The sequence below is a fragment of the Lygodium microphyllum genome, chromosome 6, assembly GCF_053477565.2.
Source record: "Lygodium microphyllum isolate KBCC chromosome 6, Lygodium_microphyllum_v1.1.10, whole genome shotgun sequence".
Classification (NCBI taxonomy): Eukaryota; Viridiplantae; Streptophyta; class Polypodiopsida; order Schizaeales; family Lygodiaceae; genus Lygodium; species Lygodium microphyllum.
The window spans coordinates 20,626,506-20,650,869 of NC_141140.1; the positions used below are offsets into that span (position 1 = coordinate 20,626,506).

The 24,364-nt window shown below is 41.8% G+C and overlaps 1 protein-coding gene across 2 annotated transcripts; it reads right to left on the reverse strand.

Moving 5' to 3' along the window:
* Positions 1 to 1,760: 1,760 nt before the first annotated feature.
* On the reverse strand, positions 1,761 to 21,137 carry LOC148034359 (uncharacterized). 2 transcript variants are annotated; one of them, XM_087679304.1, is made up of 6 exons: positions 20,865 to 21,137; positions 20,652 to 20,760; positions 20,338 to 20,405; positions 20,096 to 20,158; positions 19,927 to 19,983; positions 1,761 to 2,296 (listed from the first exon to the last, which is right to left on the reverse strand). In XM_087679304.1, exons 1-6 carry the CDS (start codon positions 20,973 to 20,975, stop codon positions 2,195 to 2,197), a joined length of 510 nt encoding a protein of 169 aa, XP_087535430.1. In that variant the 5' UTR covers positions 20,976 to 21,137; the 3' UTR covers positions 1,761 to 2,194. The 2 variants fall into 2 exon arrangements, with proteins under 2 accessions (XP_087535430.1, XP_087535431.1); XM_087679305.1 differs by having other exon boundaries at positions 20,874 to 21,136.
* Between the last annotated feature and the right edge of the window lie 3,227 nt (positions 21,138 to 24,364).

The following is a 24,364-nucleotide window of genomic DNA, read 5'->3' on the forward strand; positions in this document are numbered from 1 at the left end:
GTTATCATGAGAGTTAGAAAATTATAACATTTAATGCCTTGGACTAAGGTTCGTGAAAGTTTAACATTTTCAAGTTCATTAAGCTTAGGAATTTAATATTGAGACTAAGCAATGGCCTATTACTTAGGGAGGGCCAAGTATATTTTGATTTTCGCAATTGATATTTTCTTAAAATACATTTCTAGAGGCTTAGTTATGCATGGACAGGTTTGCTTTTTCGCATGCAGGGGGAACAAACTCCATGCAAAGCTAGGGAAGACTGTTCTAGGAAATTCTGGGCAATGGACAGCAGGGAGGAGAGCCACTTGCTGCAGGCACTAGGGACAGCAAGCAGATACACCCTGGGCAACAGGTGACCTGATTTTTTACACTACCTGAAACTGACGACTTCTGTAGTTGACTCCTCACAGCCTAGGAAGGTTGGCTTATGTTTCCTATACTGCTCATCTCTCCCCCTCTTGTTAATCAAAGCCTCTATCATGAATCTAAAGCCTTTTAGCAATGAATTTGATGACCACAAACCTGCAAATAGTAAGAATTAGGGTTTGGCTCTTAAGATGCATGCACATGAAATTCAGATACGCATGAGGCATTGCTGCTGTAAATAAGAGAATTAACATGTTTGAAGAGATTTAATGATCTAGCAAGGATGACTTGCATGCCACAATTGGAGACTCAATTTGGCCCCTCAAGCATCCAAAAACAAGGGGTGAATTGAGGATTTGTGTCGCTGAGTGCTGTAGATAGCAAGAAGTTCCAAAATTGGTAGGGATTATGTCTTCATTTGCTGGGATTGAGGAAAAATTCAGTTGAAGGAGCTTGAACTGATTCGGAGTTCTCTGTCTAGTCCTCTAATCTCCCGGTGCTTTGGCCTTTCTGCATTGTACAATCGATTTCTGGAATAAAGATCAAAGAAATACTACAAGGAGCACCAGGTTTTGGGGAGCCAGGCTTTGGGGACAATCGGTGTTGGCTTGTCCCATTTGAGTAGTAATTCATTTAATAATTCTTCGCTGTACTAACTTGAAAATCAGGGATTTACCATCCCTTTCAGCAAGGCTGGTTTCAGGGACTGCCTACAAAGCTATAGAAAAAGTAGCAGGACAGAATAAATCCAGTACAGATCATGATGGAGAGGATGGTTGCCTTAAATAGGGAAGGAGAAAGTGGAGGAGCAGTCGTAGGCTGACAAGATCAGCTAGCCTGCAGTCCAACCTGCCACCAATCAGCCACATAACTTGACATGAGAACATAGGACCTGCACTAGTATTGCATCAACTGCTTTGCCCACTGTCCTGGCTGCTGCATTGCTCTTCTGCCTGTCACTGGCCTATGCCCAAAGGGTGTCCCTTCACCCTCTCTTTCCATGGGGCACACTTTTGTATGGACACCAGCCTTTTTCCATAGTCCATCTGGATGAGCATCCTCTCCAATCACAAAAGAGCCTTGTTCTTCTTGTCCCTGGCTACCTGTTATATGGGTATGGATCCTTTAACAATGCCTCCGTTCCATGCGGCTCCTCTCCAGTTCCTGACCTTGCATCTTCAATTTAGCCTTTAGGACACCCCCTTCTGATTGTCTATATAAATGGGCCATGACTACTTGGCCTACACTATTAAGTTGTACCTTACACCATACACAGAGGATCACTCCACTACAATATGTAGCATAACATGCCTTGCTTGGAATACAAGTAGCACAACAATAAATTTAAAACATGATGTCCCTAGCTTAGAAGTACCATTAGTGCAGCAATACAATTGGAAATCATATGCTGCCTATAAATAAAATAGACTTGTATGAAAATGAAAAAGATGGGTGCTGTGGAGAGCATTGCAGATCAATGTGGTTGCATTTCCACACAACTGCAGTCACAGTTCAAATTATCTAAAGAAAGAAGACCATCCTAGTACTCCACAAGAGTTGAAAGCAATTAGCTACTTCTTCGCCCCTTTTCTGCATGTAAACATAGTCCATGATTGCAGGCACAGCTCCTTGATCACTGTTCAAAGTGCCTGAAAAGTCAATCCTGCTACCCAATCTTTTGATTTTTAAGTGTATTTAACCAGTTCTCCCCCTTTTCTGCTTCTAAAAGATAAAATCTTAGTAGTGTGGAATAAGACAATTCATATTATCACAAAGAGAAACCCTTATTTAACGATCATCTCTCTGATGACTGAACAGCACTACAAAATCAGCAGTTTTTGCAAGTGTCCCCATGCCTACAGCGCTTCACTTCAAAAATATGTGCCTTATCCTCAGAAGACATGGCATATTCAATAATTATCCTGGCAGCCTGGACAAAACCAAATTGATGTTATCAGAAAAAAACATTTTTCTAACTTATATCACAGACAAAACTCCATCTTCAAAGTGCTAGTTCTAAGAGAGCTCATTCAACTGCCTACTTGTAAATTAAGCCCACTCTCTTATTTCTTCAGCCAATGAATTTACAATCCGTCACAATAATCAAACTTTGAAAACAGATTCAAACCAGCAATTGCAGTGCTAAGATTGTATTTTGTATTTTGTGCACTTGCCTGCAACCATTAATCTATGACTTGTACCCAGATCATAAAGTCAAATTTTTGGACCAGAGAACAAGATATGAGGCCCAGACCAAACAAGTGTAGGTCGGTTGGTTAAGTTGAACAGGAGGGTGGTGACCAGAAGGTCTTCGGTTCAACTCCCACATTTCACACGGTCATCTAGTATAGGTGTTAAAGGGAGAATTGAACAGGTCTGTGGGTTAATAAAAACAAGTGACCCAAAATGAACAAAATGGAACCCAATACTCATAGCCTTGAGCAGGATCACAAGATCCACTGTCCTGCCTCCTGGTGGTCATCCATCTAGTCTACATAATACTCAATATTATTTGAGCTACTCAAGGAGATCTCAGCCACAGGAGATTGAACCCATGCTGCTCATGGCATTAGTTGCTCTAAGGCATGAGGCAAAACATCAAACAACATACCTCCAGCATGACTCATGCAAGTGCAACAAACTAAATTCAACATAGCTTAGCATTCTCCACATTACATGCATACAACCAAAATTGATTCTGATAGCAAGCCTCAGCTTGAACAGAGCTTTTCCTGCAGAAATGTCAAAAACTATGGGTGACAGATGATGGTCCTTGACCGGTCACCATACAGCTAGTCGTTTCCAGGAAATGACCAGCTGAAGGTTCTACAGCCTACCTCCAGACGTTTCAGACTGCTTTTGCACTTCGTGCAACCCTAGGATACAAGAACATTGCCCACCAATTTGCTGTGTACCTAAAGCACCAAAGGCATGAGCATTTAACAGTCGCACAACTGTAGTGTATAATTTGCAGGAAGCTCTTTCTTTGTCTTTTCAGATATCCAACTGTAAGAATTCTTGTCTAGTGCAATGCATATCTTACAATCATCTAAGTTGCCTACCTGTTGGCACTACTTACACTTACCTTTCTTAATGCATCTCTACTGTTTCCACTGATTCAGGGATTCTGGCATGCCCCATATTTTTAATCCGTTGCAAACTCTCACACAGCCTCCCTCCATGTTTCCCTTTCTCCTTCACCCTCCGCACCCTTTTGGAAATGAGATGTCGTGCAGAAGAAGGCTGTGACTGATGATAGTACAGAGCAACTAACAGGTGAGTCTTTAATAGGCAAGACTGACCTAAAAAACTCTAGGATAGTGTTCAGAACCCGAAAAGATGGACAAGGCCCAAAATTAGGGACAAAGAACAAAATGACCAAAAGTGATCACAATAACTAGACCTGCCAAAGCTCTTAATGTCCCTCCATGACTTAGCATAGGGCTCAGAACAAAAAGATGACCATGACCACTAACACCCCCTCTCAGAGCTTGGGTGCGCCTGAACTCCCAAGGGGCACATATGATGAAAAAGAGCCTTCATGAAGATGTCCACCACATTGTCTATTGTGGGACAGTAAACCATTGTGGGACAGTAAACCAACTCCAACTCCCATGTTGGATGTGCTCCTCAAGATAGTGGTAATGGATCTCAATGTGCTTCATGCAAGAATGAAACACAAGATTCCTTGCTATGGCCAAGCAGCATTGACTGTCACCACGAATAATTGTTGGCAGGGGCTAAGAAAATCCAGTCTTAACTAGCATCTGCCTCAACCAAACAAAATCCTTTGCATGGGCAGCCGCACAAGCAGCTCTTTACTCTACATTTGTGAAGAAAGAGTAACAATTGGCTGTCGCTGCTACTCCAAGAGAGGGCATCTAGTCCCAAAGTCAAACAAAAACTTGTAATAGATATCCAGGATTCTAAGTCACCTACCCAATCTGAATCTGTCCAGCCTGTCAGAGAGACCTCTCCATATAAAATCCCATGAATCAGGGTGAAACAAGGCCTCCATTTCAAGAAAGGGCAGTGGAACCCTGATTTACACATTCTAGCACTTTGAACTACCAATAAAAGAGATAAGCAGACACTAGTTGATCCCAAAAACCTTGGCACACATTGCAGTATTTCTTTTCACACTAATTCTTAATAATGATTGTACAATTAAGAGCAGCCAAAGCTTCAAGAGGTTAGAGAAACAAGCTAACCCAAAATCTGCCAAGTTCCTTTAACTGAACTTCCCCAAATTCCCAGCAAATTAAGGCACAATCTCTAGTAGTTTTGGAACAACTTGCTGTTCTCTGTAACCCGCAACCCTAAAACTCAGTTTGCCCCTTGATTTGAGTACCCAAGGAGACCAAATTGAGTCGTCTCCAGTTGCATGCAAATTGGCCCTCTTCTAGACCACCAAATCTCACTCAATCTGCTATCCACTAACCTTACAACCACCTTCACAAATCACGGAGGCATGCATGGACACGTCCCAATGCAGCTGTGCCAACCCTAATCCTTGCTGGTTGCAAACTTGGGATCAGAAAATTCCAATAACACTTTAGATTCAAAATCAAGGCCTTGATCACCAATTTTCTACACCAGTTTGCACATGCAACATGTATAGAGGAGAAGGAAGTAGTAGGGGAGAGAATTGTCTGATTTGCTGCCCCAAAACAATGACCAGCAGCAATTTCCAGCCTAGAAGCATGCCAAAAAAATATTTCCTGCAATAAATGATCCCAAAATGCATTAAACACTGCCATCTGCTGCTGAAAAGCACCCAGCAACTGTCATCTAATCAGAAATGGCTTTCCCATGATGTCACCAACCCCTAATTTGCACTCCAGATGCTATCAACCACTGCTGATAATGCTCCCAATCAGTCACCTGCTGTGATTAGGGTTTTCCTGCTGCCAAACCAGTTACATTCAGCTTCATCTGCTGTCAATTTGCCGAGTGGCAAAACTGCTCATGCAAAACTCAGCCTCTAGACTAAATTTCCGGCCAATTTTAATATTCATGGCCTTGCCCAAACTTTGGCCCCAGCACCGATTTAGAATCCCTAACCTCTTTGAACCTGAAGTTTCGAAACTTTCCTTAAACTTTATTCCAAGACAGTAAATGATCTAATTCCCTACCCCCCTGCTACTAAAAATTCCCAAGGGGCCATTCAATGTCTTTGACCGTGATCTATCACCATGCACACCCAGTAGCACCTATCCACAGGAATTTCTACTGAAGTCCCCCCCTACCCAAGCTAGGGTTGTATGTCATTGTGACTAACATTCAACTTAATCTCACATGTGCTCCACACATGTGCACAACTTAACTGTTCCAAAAGAAATAAGTCAAAATTTCTCAATCTCATGACACAAGGTGCCCCACAAGTACCGCAAAACCAGAAAAGCAACCTGCCAATGAGGCTAAAAAGATCTCTTCATGAAAGAAATCAAGATGGTAATTGCTTAAGAAATATCTAGTCAAGTATGCATGAACCTATCAAGATGTCTGCCACTGCATGTGAAGAATACTAGAACAACTTGGTGTTAGAACAAAAGCAAAGAGATAGAGCTGATAAAATTATTGTAAACACAAAGAACAAAAAGAACAGCAACAACACAATGAACTCAAAGAGAATAGACTCAAGAAATGGAATCCATATACCAAGGCTCAAGAACATGTATAAAGACATGGGTTGTGGGCAACCACGACTATTCAACATTATGATTTTTAAAGAAAATGCTACGTTAAAACATTAAACGTTAAAACATAAAGAATATGCCGATTAATAATGCTACATTTAAAGCATAAAGAATATACTATGTTTTGATAAAAATGTCTCGGGTTTATTGGAAAATGGTGCTAACCCAAACATTTTCCACCACATAGCAGCCGTTTCCCCTAAGGGTAAACATTTCGGACAGGGAAACACATTTTGGGTCCTCCACATGTTTCAGCGTTTTGGGTCCTAAAAGGGATGTTTTGGGGCGTTTTCCGCTTCTATGGCTCACTAGCATCAATGATGTCTGGGTCCGCAAAGCATTGGCTACTCCATCAAACTCCAGAGGGAGCTTGTGAAGCGTAGTCCCCACAAGGCGAGCCTCTAGAAGGGCGGACTACATGTGATGAAGCTGATCCTATGCATATCTAACATGAAGCAAGAATCACTAAATAGTATCCTTTGGTTCTTCATCTACAAGAGCTGTCCATAGAGGGTAACCACATGCATAGTCAAGGGAGCCTTGAACAACATCTAAAGCTTAAACCATATCTCACTAAAGCAATCTTGCAAGAGGTGACCACTGGAAAAATCTCTTTAGAGATACACCAAAGAAAAGTAGAATATGCATGGGTATCATCGGAATCCCATGTGAACATAGCTTCCTCATGGTTGTCCTTGTCGAAATCAGCTCAAAGAGGAGTTGCTCAAGACGCTCAATAGCTCTAGAAACAACGTGCCATAACCAATTCTGCATAAACCATGCTTTCATAACAGCACTCCATGAAACCAGCCTTCCACTTCAGATAGGGTGATAAAACTTGATCAAGCACTTAATTACAACAATTAATAACTGAGCATAAACAAACTGAAATGCACACATTACCTTAACAATCTTGGACAATAGATGTTGGGCTAAAAATGCATTAGCTTTACTTAAACAGCCCCAAACATGCTTAATTAATGAAGAAACCTTGTTTATTTAAAAGAAACGCAATCCTAGAGAGTTTTTGTGTTCCACATGCACAAACCCTTTTGGGAGGGCCCAAACTTTCTATAAATAGGTATGTTGCCCTCCATTCAGCCCTCAATCTCGTTTTTGCAGATTTTAGGTGTTTTAGCTTGCTGCCCACACCCCATTCGCGGAGGACATCTCAGCTAAAGCTATCCACTGCTATCTCCATCAGTTGGCACCTAATTTCCAGCCCTCTTCACACAGTTTGGAGCTAATTCCAGCCAAGCGACTGCTGTTCCTGTGCAAACCTACTGTCGTACAGCCTGCCACATCATCACAACCCTACATTTGTTTCCTGCAGGCTGTCGCCCAGCTGCTGCAAGTGTCGACTAGCAGTTTTCACTCTCCTCCAACAGTCGCCAGCTCTTACAAGCCAGGCTGTTCTGCCTGCGTCTGGCAGTTCTCTCTCCTGCAGGCTATCTTGCCTGCATTTTTAGTCTTTCTCTCTCCTGCAATCTGTCCTGCTTACATTTTGTCTCTCTCCGACAGTCTACGTTTTTAGTCTTTCTCTCTCCTCACTGCTGTTTACATCACATCTAGCTTCTCACTACTACATTTGCTGGTGTTCGACATCCGAAGACTGCCTTGCTACGATTCGGGATCCATTCAGAGTACTACACACTCTCCAGCTCATTACCCCTGCCCTGATCCTTGAGATATAGAAGTTCGAGGTTCAGTATTTATTCATTACATAGTGTGTTTGCTACATGAGCATTGTATTTTTAGTAGTCGTATCACTTCATTCATTCACTGTGTCCATTGTCTCTGAGTTACCCTAACCCTAACCGTGTTCTTTTCTTAGTCTGTGCTTTGTCGTATGATTTCTGTTTATATTTCTATATTAGGGTATTTATTCACATGGTATCAAAGCTTGGTTCTCTCTAAGAGACCTAGGCTTTTGATCTAAAAGCTCTACACCAGAAGCAAGAACAACAGTAGATGCAAATGACATCGAACACAACAACACCGATTCACTGTCCAAAACCAACTATGCCGAGAACCGAGCGAGAGTGGGCTGATCAGCTTGCTCCACAAAGTTCCGACATGGTGGAAGACACTTCTGATTACATGGAAGAAAAGCTAAGCAAGCTAACCTCTGAAGAATACAAACTGATCATAGCTTATAGACAAAAGAAGATTGAGGAGCTCGATTGAAGGATTGTCCTTCAAGAAAAGCTTCTAAATGAAAGTATGCATGAATTTCTCTCTTCACATGTTGCGCGTAAATCTGATGATGTTGCAGGGCCGTCGAGACCTCCATCAGGGATGGGCCCCCCTCTTGGAGAAAAAGACCCACAGTATGTTCCTTTCTTTCATCCTCTTCCGTCCACTCCGGTGCAAGGTACTTTAGATTCATCTTTTGTTCCTTCCTTTACCTCTTCTGCTTTGCAATATTCTAGAAGAGATCATGTGGAAGAAAAAGTCTAGTTTGTTGACTACGGAAAAGGTCCTCTTGAGGACCAATTCTTGTATATTAACACACGTCGTAGGAATTATAAGAAAAAGCTAGGTACCTCTTTTTCTACCCTTCCTTCTTTTCAATCTACTTCACAAAATCAGAATGAATTTGGTGTTTCTTTTTCTTCATTGCATGGTGCATCATCATCTTCACACTTTTATTTCCAATCATTAAATGTTAAAAATGAACAAAATGCATCAGCACCTCACACACCACATTTTCAAAACTCACCCATCCCACCACATTATTCCGTTGCTTCTCCACTTCCATTCATACCATTTACATTTACATTTCCATTTCAGATACCTCATGTCGCACCGCACATCACATTGAGGGGTTATGGAAACATAGACACATCCTTTAGGACCTCATCCTTCTCTTAGCCGGGTGGTGTTCCACCTACTTTACACACATTTTCGGGATCATTGCAGCCTCGGTATCCCCCCCAGTCTCTCCCGAGTGTGGATCAGTTGACTCCACAGTTTGCCTCCATGGGTTTACCTAGTAGACCTTCTGGTCATACTATTGTGCCCCAACCTCACTTTGGACAGGGCTTTCATGTCCCAATGCCTCCACCTACACTCGCACCTTATGGAAACATTCATGTTCCAGTGTCTCCGCCTCAATCGACACTCATAGCCTACTTCTGCCTACCCACCTCTACCCCCTCCTTCTACCTATCAGACATATCCATCTCCACCATCTTACCCTCCACAATCTTATCCCCCACATCCATCTTACTCCACCTACCCGACACCTCATGGTTCTAGCTCATCTTCTGCCAAGCATACATTTAATGACAAGACTCGTTTTAACGAGATATGTCCTTGACTCCTAGAACCTATGGGATCTTGTGCAAGGTTTGGAACCCCAACCCGATCCCACACTTGTCCCATACGAGGTTGTCTGCTCATGGAAGGCTAGGAATGCCTCCGCTATTATTGAGCTGATGCAAGGTTTATTGCCTGATTTAATTCTCAGCTTCAACATTTTGACTTAGCGTCTGAGCGATGGGCACACTTGACTGACCGCTATGCAGCTCGGGATAGGACTTGTATCAATCTTGAACATGAGCTCCAGCTTTTCAAAATCACTGACCGGGATGACTTGAAAGTCAGGTTGGCTGAGTATCCGCGTCTTCTCGCTGAATTCTCCACTACGGGGACTCCCAAGTCCTTTGACGATTGGATCACATTGTTCCTAAATAAACTTCCCAGGAAATACTTCAATTTTGTGAAAGATATAGTTTCAAAGCCTACCATGCCTACATTCTATGAATTTGAGTGTCAGTTGTTGTGTTACGCACAGTTGTTCGATCAATTTCATATGAATTCCTCTTCAGAGGAGGCTCTTGTTGCTCATTCTCAAAATGGGCAACAAGGAAAGGCAAAACAAAACCAAACCTCCACTCAAAATCAAAATCAAAATCAAAAATCAAAATCAAAATCAATCCGAGGAATCACAAGGAACATCCCAATCTCTCAAACCTGGGTGGCAAAATGTACCTAAAAAGAATAGATATTGTCAACATTATCAAAAGGCTGCCCATTTTGACGAGGAGTGTCGATCAAAGGCAAGAGACACAACACCAAAACCTAAGTCACAAACCCCCACCCCTCAGTCGGGAAACCCCCAATAAGGGAGGCAAGGTGATGGCAAGGGGCAATTTAAAGGTCAGCAAACGCATACTGCCACCGCTCAGCCATCTCAGTCGACAACGTTTTCAACTCCAAAGGGCTTGTCTGACTGGTCTGTAGAGGTCCACATTATCTCCATAGAGACATCAGATGCGAGTCTCATCCACATCTGTGAGTTGCTTCCTGACAAGATTACCGCAGAGACCCACTTGTCACAGCCAAGCACTTCAGCTCCTGTTTGGATTGTGGACAATGGAGCTACACATCATATAACTCCTATAGCAGACATTTTCCGTTCCTGAGCCCCTACAACCGGGCGGGTCTGCGTAGGAAACAACTCCTCGGTCAAGATTCAGGCTCAAGGTTGCGTCAATTTTGTCACTAACAAGGGTCCGGATCTAGCTTCGTTGGACAATGTATATCATGTCCCTCAGCTTGGGGTGAACTTGTTATCTATTCAGCAGCCTGTCCGGTTGGGGAGAGCAGTCTTCTTTACAGTGACCACAGTCGAGATCCTTGACTCTCAGACTGGTTTGTGATTACTTGCCATGAGGCAAAGCCTAATGGCCTATACCACATGACACATTTTCTAACTGAGCCAACACCTGAGGGTTCCGTGTTTCATAGCTTCCACGCCTTAGCCACATCTCGGGAGCCTACGAACAATGAGCACCTTTGGCATTTTCGCTTAGAGCATCTTGGTTATGGCTCTCTTTATGAGTTGTCACGCCGTGAGCTAGTTAAGGGCCTTCCACGCCTAAAGCTAGCTTGAGATGTCTGTCAAGCATGTCAGCTCGAGAAGCGATACCGTACCTCATTCCCTCAACCAACCTCACATCGTACTGAGATGCCTCTTAGATTGATTCATGTTGATCTTTGTGGGCTGATATCCATTGCCGCCTTGAACGATGTATTGCTTTTCTTTTTTATTATGGATGATCATTCCAGATACATGTGGGTGTACTTTCTCAAGCATTAGTCAGATGCTTTCACATATTTTTTTGCTTGGGTGCTGTTGGTTCATAATCAGACTAATCGTCGTGTCGATTGCATGAGGAGTGATAGCGGTGGTGAGTTCATCTCCCACGAGTTTTCTGAGTTTCTACAAAAGGATTGCATCTCACGCCAGCTCTACCAACTCCCCTTCTCAGAATGGAGTCATAGAGCATAGGAACCGGACAGTCATGGAAATGGCACGCTCTATGCTATTCGCAACAGAGTCCCCTGACCGCCTTTGAGTCGAGGTTACACTTCGGTGTACAACCTCAACCGGTGCCTAACTGCGGCTCTTCCTCAAAAGACCTCGTATGAGACATTTTTTGGCTCTCGGCCTGTTATTTCCCACTTCAGAGTCTTCAGGTGTCGTGCGTACACACACACGCCTAATGACAAGATAAGAAAGCTCACTCCCCAAGGTTCTCTCCTTATTTTTGTGGGATATTCCTCTGAAGCGAAAGCCTATCGTTTGTTTGATCCTCAGACAAACAAGGTGATCATTAGGTGAAATGTCGTCTTTAACGAGAGGGATATCGTGCAGTCCTCTGCACCAGATTCCAATCCAATTCCTTCTTCCACATGATCAAAGATCGTGCCTACTGAGCCTGCTCTACTTCCCGCTCCTGACATTTCCGCAAATACTTCTACATTGTTAGGATGACACGATTGTAAAAGGGCACTTGGACAAGTGAACAATTCCCCTGCAAGAGCACTGTCCAAGTAGCACCGTTGCATAGCATATTGCATGAGCATGATATCTTGCATCTCCTTTACTTCTGCACTATTAGGATGACATGATTGTAAAAGGGCATGCTCATGCAATATGCTATGCAGCAGTGCCACTTGGACAGTGCCCTCGAAGGGGACTTGTTCACTTGGACAGTGCCCTTGCAAGGGAATTGTTCACTTGTCCAAGTGCTCTTTTACAATCATGTCATCCTAACAGTGCGGAAGAATTTGTGGAAACATCATGAGCGAAAAGTAGACCAGTAGGCACGATCTTTGATGATATGAAAGGTGTTCAACATCCGAAGGCTGTCTTGCTGCGATTCGAGATCCGTTCAGAGTATGACATACTCTCCAACTCATTACCCTTGCCCTGATCCTTGAGATACAAGAGTTCAAGGTTCAGTATTCATTCACTACATAGTGTGTTTGTTGCATGAGCATTGTATTTTCAATAGTCATATCACGTCATTCATTCACTGTGTCCATTGTCTCTAAGTTACCCTAACCCTAACTATGTTCTTTTATCAGTCTGTGCTTTGTCTTATGGTTTCTGTTTATGTATCTGTATTAGGGCATTTCTTCACAATAGACACCTAGTGGCCCCAAAACTGCCGCCCCTTTCGATATTTCTTTAACTTCAATTTCCAATGGATCAATTACAAGCTAAGATCCTCCAATCTCCTTAGCTAATCCAAAAGCCCCTTGTTATACAAACAATCAACACAATTTGGGCCAATTACCCCTTGATTTTACCCAAGACTTGCACAAATGGAACCACCAACAAGCCAAATACTGCCCCAATTCACAATGGATAGCCTGTTGTCCACCAAATCTTGTTGAGATTTGCTGAGAATGGTTGAGAAATGCTGAGATATTTTGAAAATTAATTGGAGAAGGTGAGAGAAAGTCAAGATGAGAGAGAAATCTGATTTTCTTCATGAGAAAACCCTAAAATCTGTCGGTTGTCTGCTCTAGCCCGCATTTAATACAATCACCTACTGTCAAGCACCTCAAAAATGATGTCACCTAAACAATGCTATTGCTAGCCCATGAAAGGTGTATCCCTGCTGTCTCTTGGGTACTAAAGCCCCAAATGGCTATCTTTTGTAACAAATTGTTGTTCCTTCATTAGAAAATGTACCGGCGGCTCCCCCTCTCTCTCTTCCATACTGAAAATTGTTTTCTTGGTTTGCATGGACATTTTTACCAAGTGGCAACTTTCTAAACTCATTTTTTAGTATTATCTAGTCATTTAATTAATTGTTAAAATTAAATAATCTTGAAAATTAATTTCAACTCTTCTAACACTGTCCAAAATTAGATATGCCCATCCATAATTAAATTGGCTAGACCATTTGCAAGCTATAGTGGTCCCCAGACTTTGTTGACCCTTAGACTGGCATTAATTAATTAATTAATACCAGTCCCTTAGTGTCACCATTGACACTTATTGGCCAAACAAGTGTCCTAGGGTCAAAAGTGACGCCAACTAACCCTCAAAGCCCAATTGGCATAACTTATCTCAACTTTGTCTTTAATTTTCCCTGCATCCTCGAGGTCCTTAGCCTGTTACTATGAAATAACTGGCATGTACATGCTAAACAACCTTGCACATTTGATTAATAACTTAATCAAATGTTATCGACAAGATTAAAGCATCTTAAAATTTCACATCCCTATGACAAACCTCCCCCTTGAAATCCTTGCAATCGTCCTCAATTATAATACATTGTACCAAAGAAAAAGCATACTAAATTGGAATTTCCACAAGGCATCACAGTCATAACATTGGCCACTATTGTCTAACCATACCATATGTCCCAAACCTGTTGAAAATTTCCAATCAATATAAACATGATATAAATCTGAAATACAATCCAGGGACCAGAACTATTGCTAGAAACCCATTGGATGCATCCATAACTCATGTTTCTCAACTGTTCTAACTTCACAACCATAGTAAAGCATATTCTCAGCATAAACCATGGCTGAAACTGTCAATGGCATTTACTAATATGCTGTTGTCCATGGAACCAGCTGTAAACCATTGAAAACTAAGCATAATCTACACATAAACTAATCATTTGCTGATCTAAGAACTGGTCACAAACTGCTGCAAATGTGACCCTTAACTGATCACAAACTCATTGCAAAATTTGATCAAAAAATGATGCAAAACTAATTTCAAAAGTGACCATAAACAATTCTCAAGCTGATCAAAAATGAGCTGCAACTAATCAGAATTTGTTCTCAAGACTAAGGCAAAAGCTCATGCCCAACTTATCATAAACTGATCTCAAACTAATGCATAAGTATAGTCTTAGAGCCGCGGTAACAACCATACTCATATGTATACATCTCACGATGACTAATACACTAAGTAGTGACCCCATGGCAAACATATTGTCAACATAGTACCTTGGATACATGCTGAATACATTCAAGATGCACTACATACGAGAGTTATCACAATTGGAGTGGAAATGTTACCTCCCCCTCGAGCATCCAGTAATACTCTGAACCCCTACTTGGTCGAACCTGACTAAGCCCAAACTAAAGTCAACTCTAACTAAAAGGCATCTAGGTAAAGCTGCAACAACTAGGATGATCTACTAAGACATCCTCTTCCATCCACTTTGCATCTATTGATGAAACAATATTGAAGCTTCACCAAGAAGCATGTAGAAACTTTATCTTTAACTTTACTTGTCTCAAAACCTCCACTAGGTTGTAGGCATTTCTTCCCCTTAAGCATTGCGATGCTTTATACTTTCACATTGTTGCAATTTCAACTTAACTAATATGCAACATTGCATCCAATTGACTAGCCCCTCGTATATACCTGACATGCTAGGAGCACTAGATGCATAAGCAAACATTCTTGTTTGCATACTTTGGACCATTGCAATGTGATTGTGCATGGGAATTCGCATACTACCAACCATACCGAGGTACATTTTCCCATACATTGCATACATTACTAGCTACATTTTTCCTCATAACCAGCACTATACAGAGCATTTGTATGACTAGCATTAATATCGTGAGTCCCAAACATAGTGGGCTGCATATATACATTGCCAAACTTGCCACTTTGTGCCCTAGCATCATGCCAACATTGTCATACATGGGATTATGCATATTGCCAGCTATACTCAGATACATTGGGCCTTGCATACTACGCATTGGTTGTTACATATGATAAGGAGTTGTGTCATATATCCATGTATGCCGTCCCTCACCCACTATAGCATGAAAACTAGTGCCACCACCAAAGTAAACTTTGTGTCATATATCCATGTATGCCGTCCCTCACCCACTATAGCATGAAAACTAGTGCCACCACCAAAGTAAACTGACTGCCCTATCATTGCATGTATGCCCTACTATCCAAAAAGCATTGGATTGGTAATTCCAAGTTGGCCTTGCATATGCATCAATTGCCCCATTGGCATCATTTGTTTATGCCCACTACCCACATTTAGAACATCATGCTATTGTATTGGCTCTTCCTTTGATGCATCTTATTGTCCTGAAGCTCTCAAAGACGATTTCCTCTTCTTGCCTTTGCTGCCCTCCTTTAAGGAGTTCAAAAAGCGTATGAACTAAGGATCATTTGCCAATTGCATTAACGTTTTAACTATTGTCCTTAGCCGAGATCTTTACATTGGTCATCGAATTCCTCTTCTTCTTGCTAGTCATCAGCTTCAATATGCCTTGAATGCCCTACATCTTGCCCAACAGCCACATTTTCAGCTTATTGTCCATGGTCTTGAGCCTTGTCAAGATTAGGCATTGCATTCCCTTCTTCCCTATGTGAGTGTCCATACTAAGAGGCATCATCACTACTTGATTGCATCTCACTGTATGAAGACATATTGCTGTAATTTCTCAGCTGAGAGCAAAAATCAGCACTAGCACAAAGATTTACCTTGCAATCAAGTGCCTCAGGTCCCACCAAATCAAGGAATTAAGTGGAATCCTGACAATGGAACCATGAAACTAGCCTTCCTCTTCAGATAGGGTGGTAAAACCTAATCAAGCACTTAATTACAACAATTAATAACTGAGCATAAACTGAAATGCACACATTACCTTAACAATCTTGGATAATAGACACGTGGTGGGTCCAAAATTGGCACCCCTTTCGATATTTCTTTAACTTCAATTGCCAATGGATCAATTACAAGCCAGGATTCTCCGATCTCCCTAGCTAATCCAAAAGCCCCTTGTTGTACAAACAATCAGTAAGCAATTTTGGCCAATTGACCCTTGATTTTTACCCAGGACTTGCACAAATGGAATCACCAACAGACCAAATACTACCCCAATTCATAATTGATAGACTAGTATCTGAAATGCTTGTTAATACAACAAATTGCAAGTGCTAATTTTAGTGCATAATGCCTTGTCCTCTTAGCACGAGTCTCAAGGTAGCCACGAAACCCTAATTTTTGCAAAATTTTAGGGTTTACAATAGAAATCCTCCTACTATCCACCAAATCTAGTTGAGATCTGCTAAGAATGAATAAGAAATGCTAAGATCTTTTGAGAATTAACTAGAGAAGGTGGGAGAAAGTCAAGATGAGAGAGAAATCTGATTTTCTTTGCAAGAAAACCCTAAAATCTGCCTATTGCTTGCTCTAGCCTGCATTTAATGCAATCACCTATACTGCCAGGCACCTCCAAAATGTTTTCGCTTGATCAGCAATGCTATTGTCAGCCCCTAGAAGGTATCTCCCTACTGTCCCCTACCTGCTAAGACCCTAGATGGCTATCTTCTGCGGCAAATTCATGTTCTTTAATCAGAAAAAGGACTAGCAACTCCCCCTCCTCCTCTCTCTCTCTCTCTCCCTCTCTCTCTCTCTCTCTCTCAAGTTGTAAATTGACTAAATGGCTGAGACCCAGTTCCCAAAAACGTCTCAGTTTATATGGATATTTTTGCCAAGTGGCAACCTTCTGAACCCATTTTTCAGCATTATCTAGCCCTTTAATTAATTTTCCAAATTAAATAATCCAGAAAATTAATTTTAAACCCTTCTGACCCTACCTAAAATTAAATGTGCCCATCCATAATTAAATTGGCTAGGCCATTTGTAAGCTAGAGTGGTCCCCAACCTCTATTGACCCTTAGACTGGCATTAATTAATTAATTAATGCTAGTTTCTAGTATCACCATTGACACTTATTGGCCAAGCAACTATCCTAGGGTCAAAATTGACACCAACTGATCCTCAAAGCCCAGCTAGCATAACTTATCACAACTTTTACCTTTGACACCCACTACATCCTCGAGGTCCTTGGTTTATTACTACGAAATAACTGCCATGTACATCACATGTGCTAAACAATAGCTTAATCAAATGTTCTCGATAAGGTTAAAGCATCTTAAAATTTCACGTCCCCATGACACTCCATGTTAGGTAATTAGGGTCGCAAAGTTTATCATCAGTAGAACAGAAGGGGGAGCCATCTAGAGAGGATAGGAAGAGAAAATAAAGGAAAGAAGAGGATGTTGACCATTAGGATGGCATTAGTTAATTAATTAATTAATGCTAGTCCCTAATGTCACATAGTTTGCCATCAGTAGAACAACAAGGGGGAGCTATCTAGAGAGGATAGGAAGAGCAAATAAAGAAAAGAAGAGGAGAAGAGAGAGAGTACAGCCAAAGCACAACACATACTACATTAAATGCAATTCACATGCATTGTGGGGGGATAACAGATCACAAAATCTGCAAGAACCGGGAAGAATCAGCCAAGATAAGATGGACACAGGCTAAAAACCCTATCGTCCAACCTTCAAGAGCCCAAGAGGCTGCAAACACAAATGTTGTAGGGAGTAAACGCAAACAAAGAAGCAATACATGCTATCGCCAACATGAAAATAAGACAAAAAAGTAGTAAACACAGACAGCAACAATGTTTGGAGGAGAATCGTAGCAACCAAACGCAAATATTTGAGGGCTGAAAAGTCCTAGAAATTGGTCATCCAACTACATCAAACAAAGATGATTAGTAATCAGCAAAAAAACAGCAACACAAGTGTAGATCCTGAAATCTGATACCATGTCAAAAGTGGATGCAGCAATGGAAGCATGAAAGAACACTGAAATAGAGTGATGAACACAAGATAAAAGAGAGAGGAAAGATTCAACACATGAACATTGCAAAGAAGAACTCACAAATGTGCTCAAGAAACGGAATCCGTATACCAAGCACAAGGCAGTCACATACAACAATGAGTCACTAGCTACATGGGACTAGCACTGGCTCCCTCTCTCCAACAAGGCATGCACTGGAATCTACAAGTGATGAATGACTAAATGTGGAGGAGGAACCCAAATATATAGGACAAAATAATGCCAATAAAGTGATCAAGTCGGCCAACAGTTAATGTTGGTCGGCCAGGAATAAATGTTAAAATGATCACCATAATGAAAACTTTAAAATACCTTAAATACTCAATAATGCCTATCCCACTAAGGCAAATCCCAAACTCACTCATGAGCTAACTATACTCCTAACAAGGAGCAACCAATAAATAGGTAAAATACACACACATGAATGATCAGGTTGGCTTCATTAAATGCTGCAAAAATCAGGCCAGCTACATTAAATGCACTACAGTCAAATAAGCAACGCCTTTTGCCAAAGCTCTCTAACCCAAGATATGCACAATGCAAACACTTGGACCCTTGGTCCATGGGGTACGAAATCGGCCTACAAGCAATCAGGCAAAAGGCTGTCAACAGCTCAGCCACATAGTGCCGTGAAATGAAAATACTAATGGGTATCTAAAACACCTCTAGCCCAAGGAGGAAATGAAGGCAGCCAAGGTCTATCATGTCAAATTTTGTGCTCAGGATCTCTCTCGTGTATGCAATGTGCTCACGATGACCCCCAGCAATGATCAAATAATCTACCTAAAGAATAACATATATGTCATCAGACCAGCAAACAATCTAAGATATAGGTTGGGGTCATAATCAGAACTTGGAAAGCCATGGTCAAGAAAGAAATGGCCAAGCTCCTGGTGCCTGTTTAAATCAGTAAAGAGCCTTTTGAGAGTGGTTAACGTGATCCTTGATCCTAAACACGAAAACATAGAGCCTATTCAACATAAATCTCCTCCTGAAGATCATTATTTAGGAAAGTTAACTCTACATCCATCTAAAAGACTGGCCAGCATGGTGGACTGTCTTGATGGTTGTCGTATGAGTTGTCGAGGCAAAGGTCTCTCGAGTCCAAGCCAAGCTTTTGAGAAAAACCCTTGGTTACAAACTTGGCTTTGTGCTTGTCCAAGATCCCATCAGCCCAATACTTGGTCTTGTAGGCCCATTTGATCCCAATCACCTTCCTCCAAAGAGGTAAGCTAACTAAATACCAAGTATGATTCCACTCAATGGGATCAAGCTCATCCTGGATGGCACAAATCCAAGTATCTTGTGTCAAAGCCTCTATGTGTGTGTGTGTGTGTGTGTGTGTGTGTGTGTGCATACACACCAACATTCTCTCCCTATCTCTATCATCACCATCATCTATCTCCTTTCTGGCTACCGCCCTGCTATCCTCACCCTACAGTTGTTGCCGCCCAGCTGGTGTATGGATTCTACCTATCATTGCCAGCCTTGTACCTACTGCCACCATCCTCAACAGCTTGTTTTCTGCATCAGCATCAGGGATTGCTTCTTCTCTGTCCTCTCTAACTTGCAGAAGCTATTGCCACTGGCCAGGCTGTCAATGGTAGAAGTTTGGAATGTTATATTTCTCATGCAAATTTCCATAGACAAGTCCTGCACTATGAGAGCTGAAAGTATATAAGTCGATGATGGAACCCAGGACAGAAAACCCAAGATTCTTGTCACTTCCAATCTTAATCCAACCAAAAGTTGCAAAATGGCTACCATAAATATGCACCATTTTCACACACTAAAAACATCAGTTAGAAATTTTGTTTGACAAGGAATGAATATGGCTAGTACAATAACATATGTAGATAACATACCTTATCTTTGCTGGCTAATTTGTGCTGGGTAACCATCTCCTCAAGATATTTGAGATGCTGACAAGATAAACGCACAACTGTGAAGGGACATACACTCCAAAAAGGCAACACGAAAACTAGAAAATGGGAAGAGATAAGACATGGATGCCTCCAAAGTAAAGTTACTTACCACATTGTCAATCACATGCTTAGTAGTAACCTTTTGCTTATCGTTACAAAAAGTACACCTTATCTGGAAAAGCATATATCAAATTGGCATCAATAGTTTCACATTATCCAAGCGATCTGATTTCATGTTTTCAAATATAACAAAACACACTTGTTAAAAAGGAAAGACCACAGTCAATATAGCAGCATAGTAGAAAGCTTCCAAAATCATAACATATAAGATGAATCTTGACACTGGCAAACCTCCTCAAAGATCGACATCTCATCTACACATTGCTGTGCATACGTCAGCAGAATGCGTAGAGCTTTATCTGCACATTTCGATAACAGGATGTCAAGTAAAGCAGTTTGCCTCACTGGAAGCTTGACCACCAAGCTCGAAGATGCAAATAGGTAACATGGAACAATTAAACGTAAACAAAATTTTCGGTTAAGGTACCAAAGAACTTGCTTGATCAGCTATGGCCAATTCAGGAGACACTGCCAACTGAAACAAATTCCAGCCAAGATTCCGGCACGTCTATTTGAAATTCATGAGATAAGAAAGGCCAACTTACCGACGCTTGCCAGGGAGTAAGTTTCTGTGCAGTTCTGAAGCCATTCGAGGTGTCCTTGATCAAGGGTCAATTCGACCTCTACTTTCTTTAAGTCCGCACCATGAGATATCTGAAATTACACAAAAGGAAGAAGAAGAAGAAGAAGCACAAAAACAGTGACCATTCATGCATCTCCAATCGAAGGTAATCAGCCCTGCCATTGCCTTTCGATACCTGGCGCACCTCTTTCTTCTTTTTGAAGGTGTAGACACGGTAAACTGCAAGAGAAATGCAAGTCCCAGCTGCAACTGCTGCCAAGATCAACCTCCAACCTCTGACCTCCATCAGGCTTTCATGCAAAGGCGTGATGGATTCAAGCCTTCATCAAGGCTGATCAGACCTGCGTCCAGACCAATGGCAATACGTAATCAGAATCCTGTTTTTGTCGTCATGTTCCATGTGAAAATTCCGATTTTGAAGTTAAACTAATAAAATCCTCTCTTTTTTATCCTGCAGGCTGTCCTGTCCTATGTCATAGTGAGGACTTTAGGGTCTAGGCAGTTTTTCTTCTCTCTTTTTTTACACCTGTAATTTAAGGCCAACTTTTTACTATTGATGTTCTTGTATGTTTTACATGTATAAAACTTGAAACTGATTCCTTTTTGGTATGCCCCCTCGAGGGGAGGCATTAGCATTTTGTTATCACGATTGAAGATTTTTCAGTATCGAAATTATTTTTTAAAACTTTAAAAAAAAGCAAAATAGCTTGTAGTGTGTCTTGTGCTTTGCATATTGACATATTGGCCCATCTCAAGGGAGCTATAGCATCTATATCTATACTACTCTTTATTTTCATATTTACCAAGCCAATTTCCAAACCTGACACAAGCTTACATGGCACTCATCCCAAGCATTCTCTCTCTTCTATATCTCTACATGACTTGCTTTTCTTCTATGTCTATATTACTCGTTATTTTCACGTCTATCAAGATAATTACCAAACCTTAAACAAGCTTACATGGCACTCATCCCAAGCACTCTTTATCTTCTATATCTTTGCATGACTCTCTCTCTCTCTCTCTCTCTCTCTCTCTCTCTCTCTCTCTCTCTCTCTCTCTCTCTCTCTCTCTCTCTCTCTCTCTCTCTCTCTCTCTCTCACACACACACACAAGTGGCGTGCATTGAATCATTGCAGAGATTTTCTTCTCTCATGGCGTGCATTGAATCAACACAGAGATACTAGGCTATGTCTTTTGTCTTACCACATCTTTCTTTGGCATGTTGAGTTGCTGACCCCCCTCCTCCTCTTACTTGATGAGGAGATACTCTCTCCCCCCCCCCCCCCCTCTCTCTCTCACCATCTCACGCAAGTGGCATGCACCAAATCTCTGTAAAGTTACTAGACCCTTCTTTGTCTTTGCTCTTTCTTCAACCTGCTAAATTATTGATGTCCCTCCTCCTTGCTTGATGGAGGAGATACTAGGTTGTGACTTTCATTTTACCATCTCTTTCTTCAACCTGCTGAGTTGTTAAACCCTCTCCTCCTCTTGCTTGACAAGGAGATATTTTCTTTCTCCTCCCCCCTGTCTCTCTCTCTCTCACTGCATCTCATACAATTGGCATGCATTAAATCATTGCAAAATTTATAGACCCCTCTCTATCTCTTTCCTCTTCCTTTGGCCTATTGAATTGTTGATGTCCCTCCTCCTCCTACTAGATGGAGGAGATGATGCACCATGGGGTACAACATGCACTAACCATTATACGAGACCAACAACAAGTTTTTCACCTCAACCTTGAGCTCCTGCGAGCCTACACTCTTGGCCACCCTCCCCATGCATTCCTCTTCTCCTTCAATCAAGGCAAGCAAGATGTGGAGGCTAAAGAGATTGCCATCTCAAATAGATTAGGGGCGATGCCTACCAAGTGTTCCTTGACCCTCGACATGAGGTGGCCCTCATCGGAGCAGGAGACTCCCTCATGTGCACCCCCAACAAGAGCTCATGTAGCACTTGACAGTGGAGTTCGGCGATGCAGGGGGTAGTAGTAGGCTATCCTAGCCACCATCATCACCAGCACCATGCCATGATCTTGGCCACCTTCTCCATCATTGAGCAAACGCAACCACCATCATCATCAACCAAGCCATTATCTTGGCCACCTTCTTCATCATTGAGCAAATGCAACCCATGGGTTGCTTCCCCTGTGTCAAGGTCATCCCCACATTGTTGAAGCTAGTCTCCCAAGACTACACCCTCGAATTGTTCCTCACCGTGGAGTTACTGCTAGCCCAAGTCACTAATGTGCCTACTACCACTGATGGTTTAGTTGGATCTCGATAACATAAAACTACTAACCTAACAATGAATGCATACAAGGTGTCCTACTCTACAATCTCATCCATGGCTAGGGCCTCACCTCCTCCCCTTATGATGTTTATTCTTATGGCCATCCTTGGAATGCCTACACCACCTCCATCTTCCTCCAATCCTACATTGGTTCCCACCTTGACTCTAAAGGATGGCTCTCCTTAGACCTCACCCACCCTCCTAAGACATTTATGGCCTCAATTCCAACACCTCAGATTGCAGCAATTGACAATGTGTCACCCCATAGCTCACCTCTTCTTAGGTTGAGAATTACATAGTCGCTAGCATCCTCTTCATGTGGCCCTTGGATCCCTTTTGATGTCTCCATCGTTGTAGGTGACAAATTACTCATCAGTCATAATTAAATTATATTTATATATTCTTATCTCCCATGGTTTGGTCCTCTCTTCCTCCATGCTTCGATATAATTAACATCAATATGACCTCCCTAATTACATTTTGGTTTTGCTTGTTTCAGCAACAAGGAATTAGCCTTTTGCATAGGTGTGATAGAGAGAGAGAGAGAGAGAAAGAAAGAAAGAAAGAAAGTTATATTAACGTCTTCTAAAGACCAAAACTGGCCTATGAGACAAAGTGTGATACAACTGATGAGGTCCAGCTATCCAAAATAAAAGTGCTGAATGAAAAGCTAAAAATTGGAAACTGAAAATACGGTGCTGTGAGTGTGATAAGTGTCGTGTATGTGTATGTGCGTATGTAGCTCTGGTACTCCAGATAATGGCTACAAAAGGGGAACAAATGTCGGCTGTGATAGGGGAACAACTGTCGGCTGTGATAAAGTGGTGCAATGTGTATATGTAATAGATGCACAGAGAGAGAGAGAGAGAGAGAGAGAGAATATATTGCTCTCCTCATAATTCTATTCATATCTTGCTCAACTTCGCTCCACCCCAATATTTTTTCCCTAAGAAAATTAGTTCATATGCTCATCAATCGAAGCATTCAGCATGATCCCTCATTACACACACGTAAACCATATGCAAGGCATGAGAGAGAGGACCAGACGGTACTACAACTAGCCACTCGCAATGGACACACGCAAGAACTGGAGTTGCTACTATGGACATATTAGGTGGCACCCAAAAGGGGGGCAACCTAGGATTGAAGTGCTTACATTGGTGCAATCAACTAGCATTGCCATGTTAAGAGTAAAGGCACTTGTGCTTATGCCTCCTTGTATTTACTTCATACACCATGACTACACACTTGTACACTATAGATGGCGCGTATCCATCATCGTCACTCTATTCTTTAGTTTTTCAATGACTATTGAATAAGGAAATGTTGGTCATACATTGTGACTATTGGAATTTCCACATACTGTGGCTCTCTTTCTTACTCTCT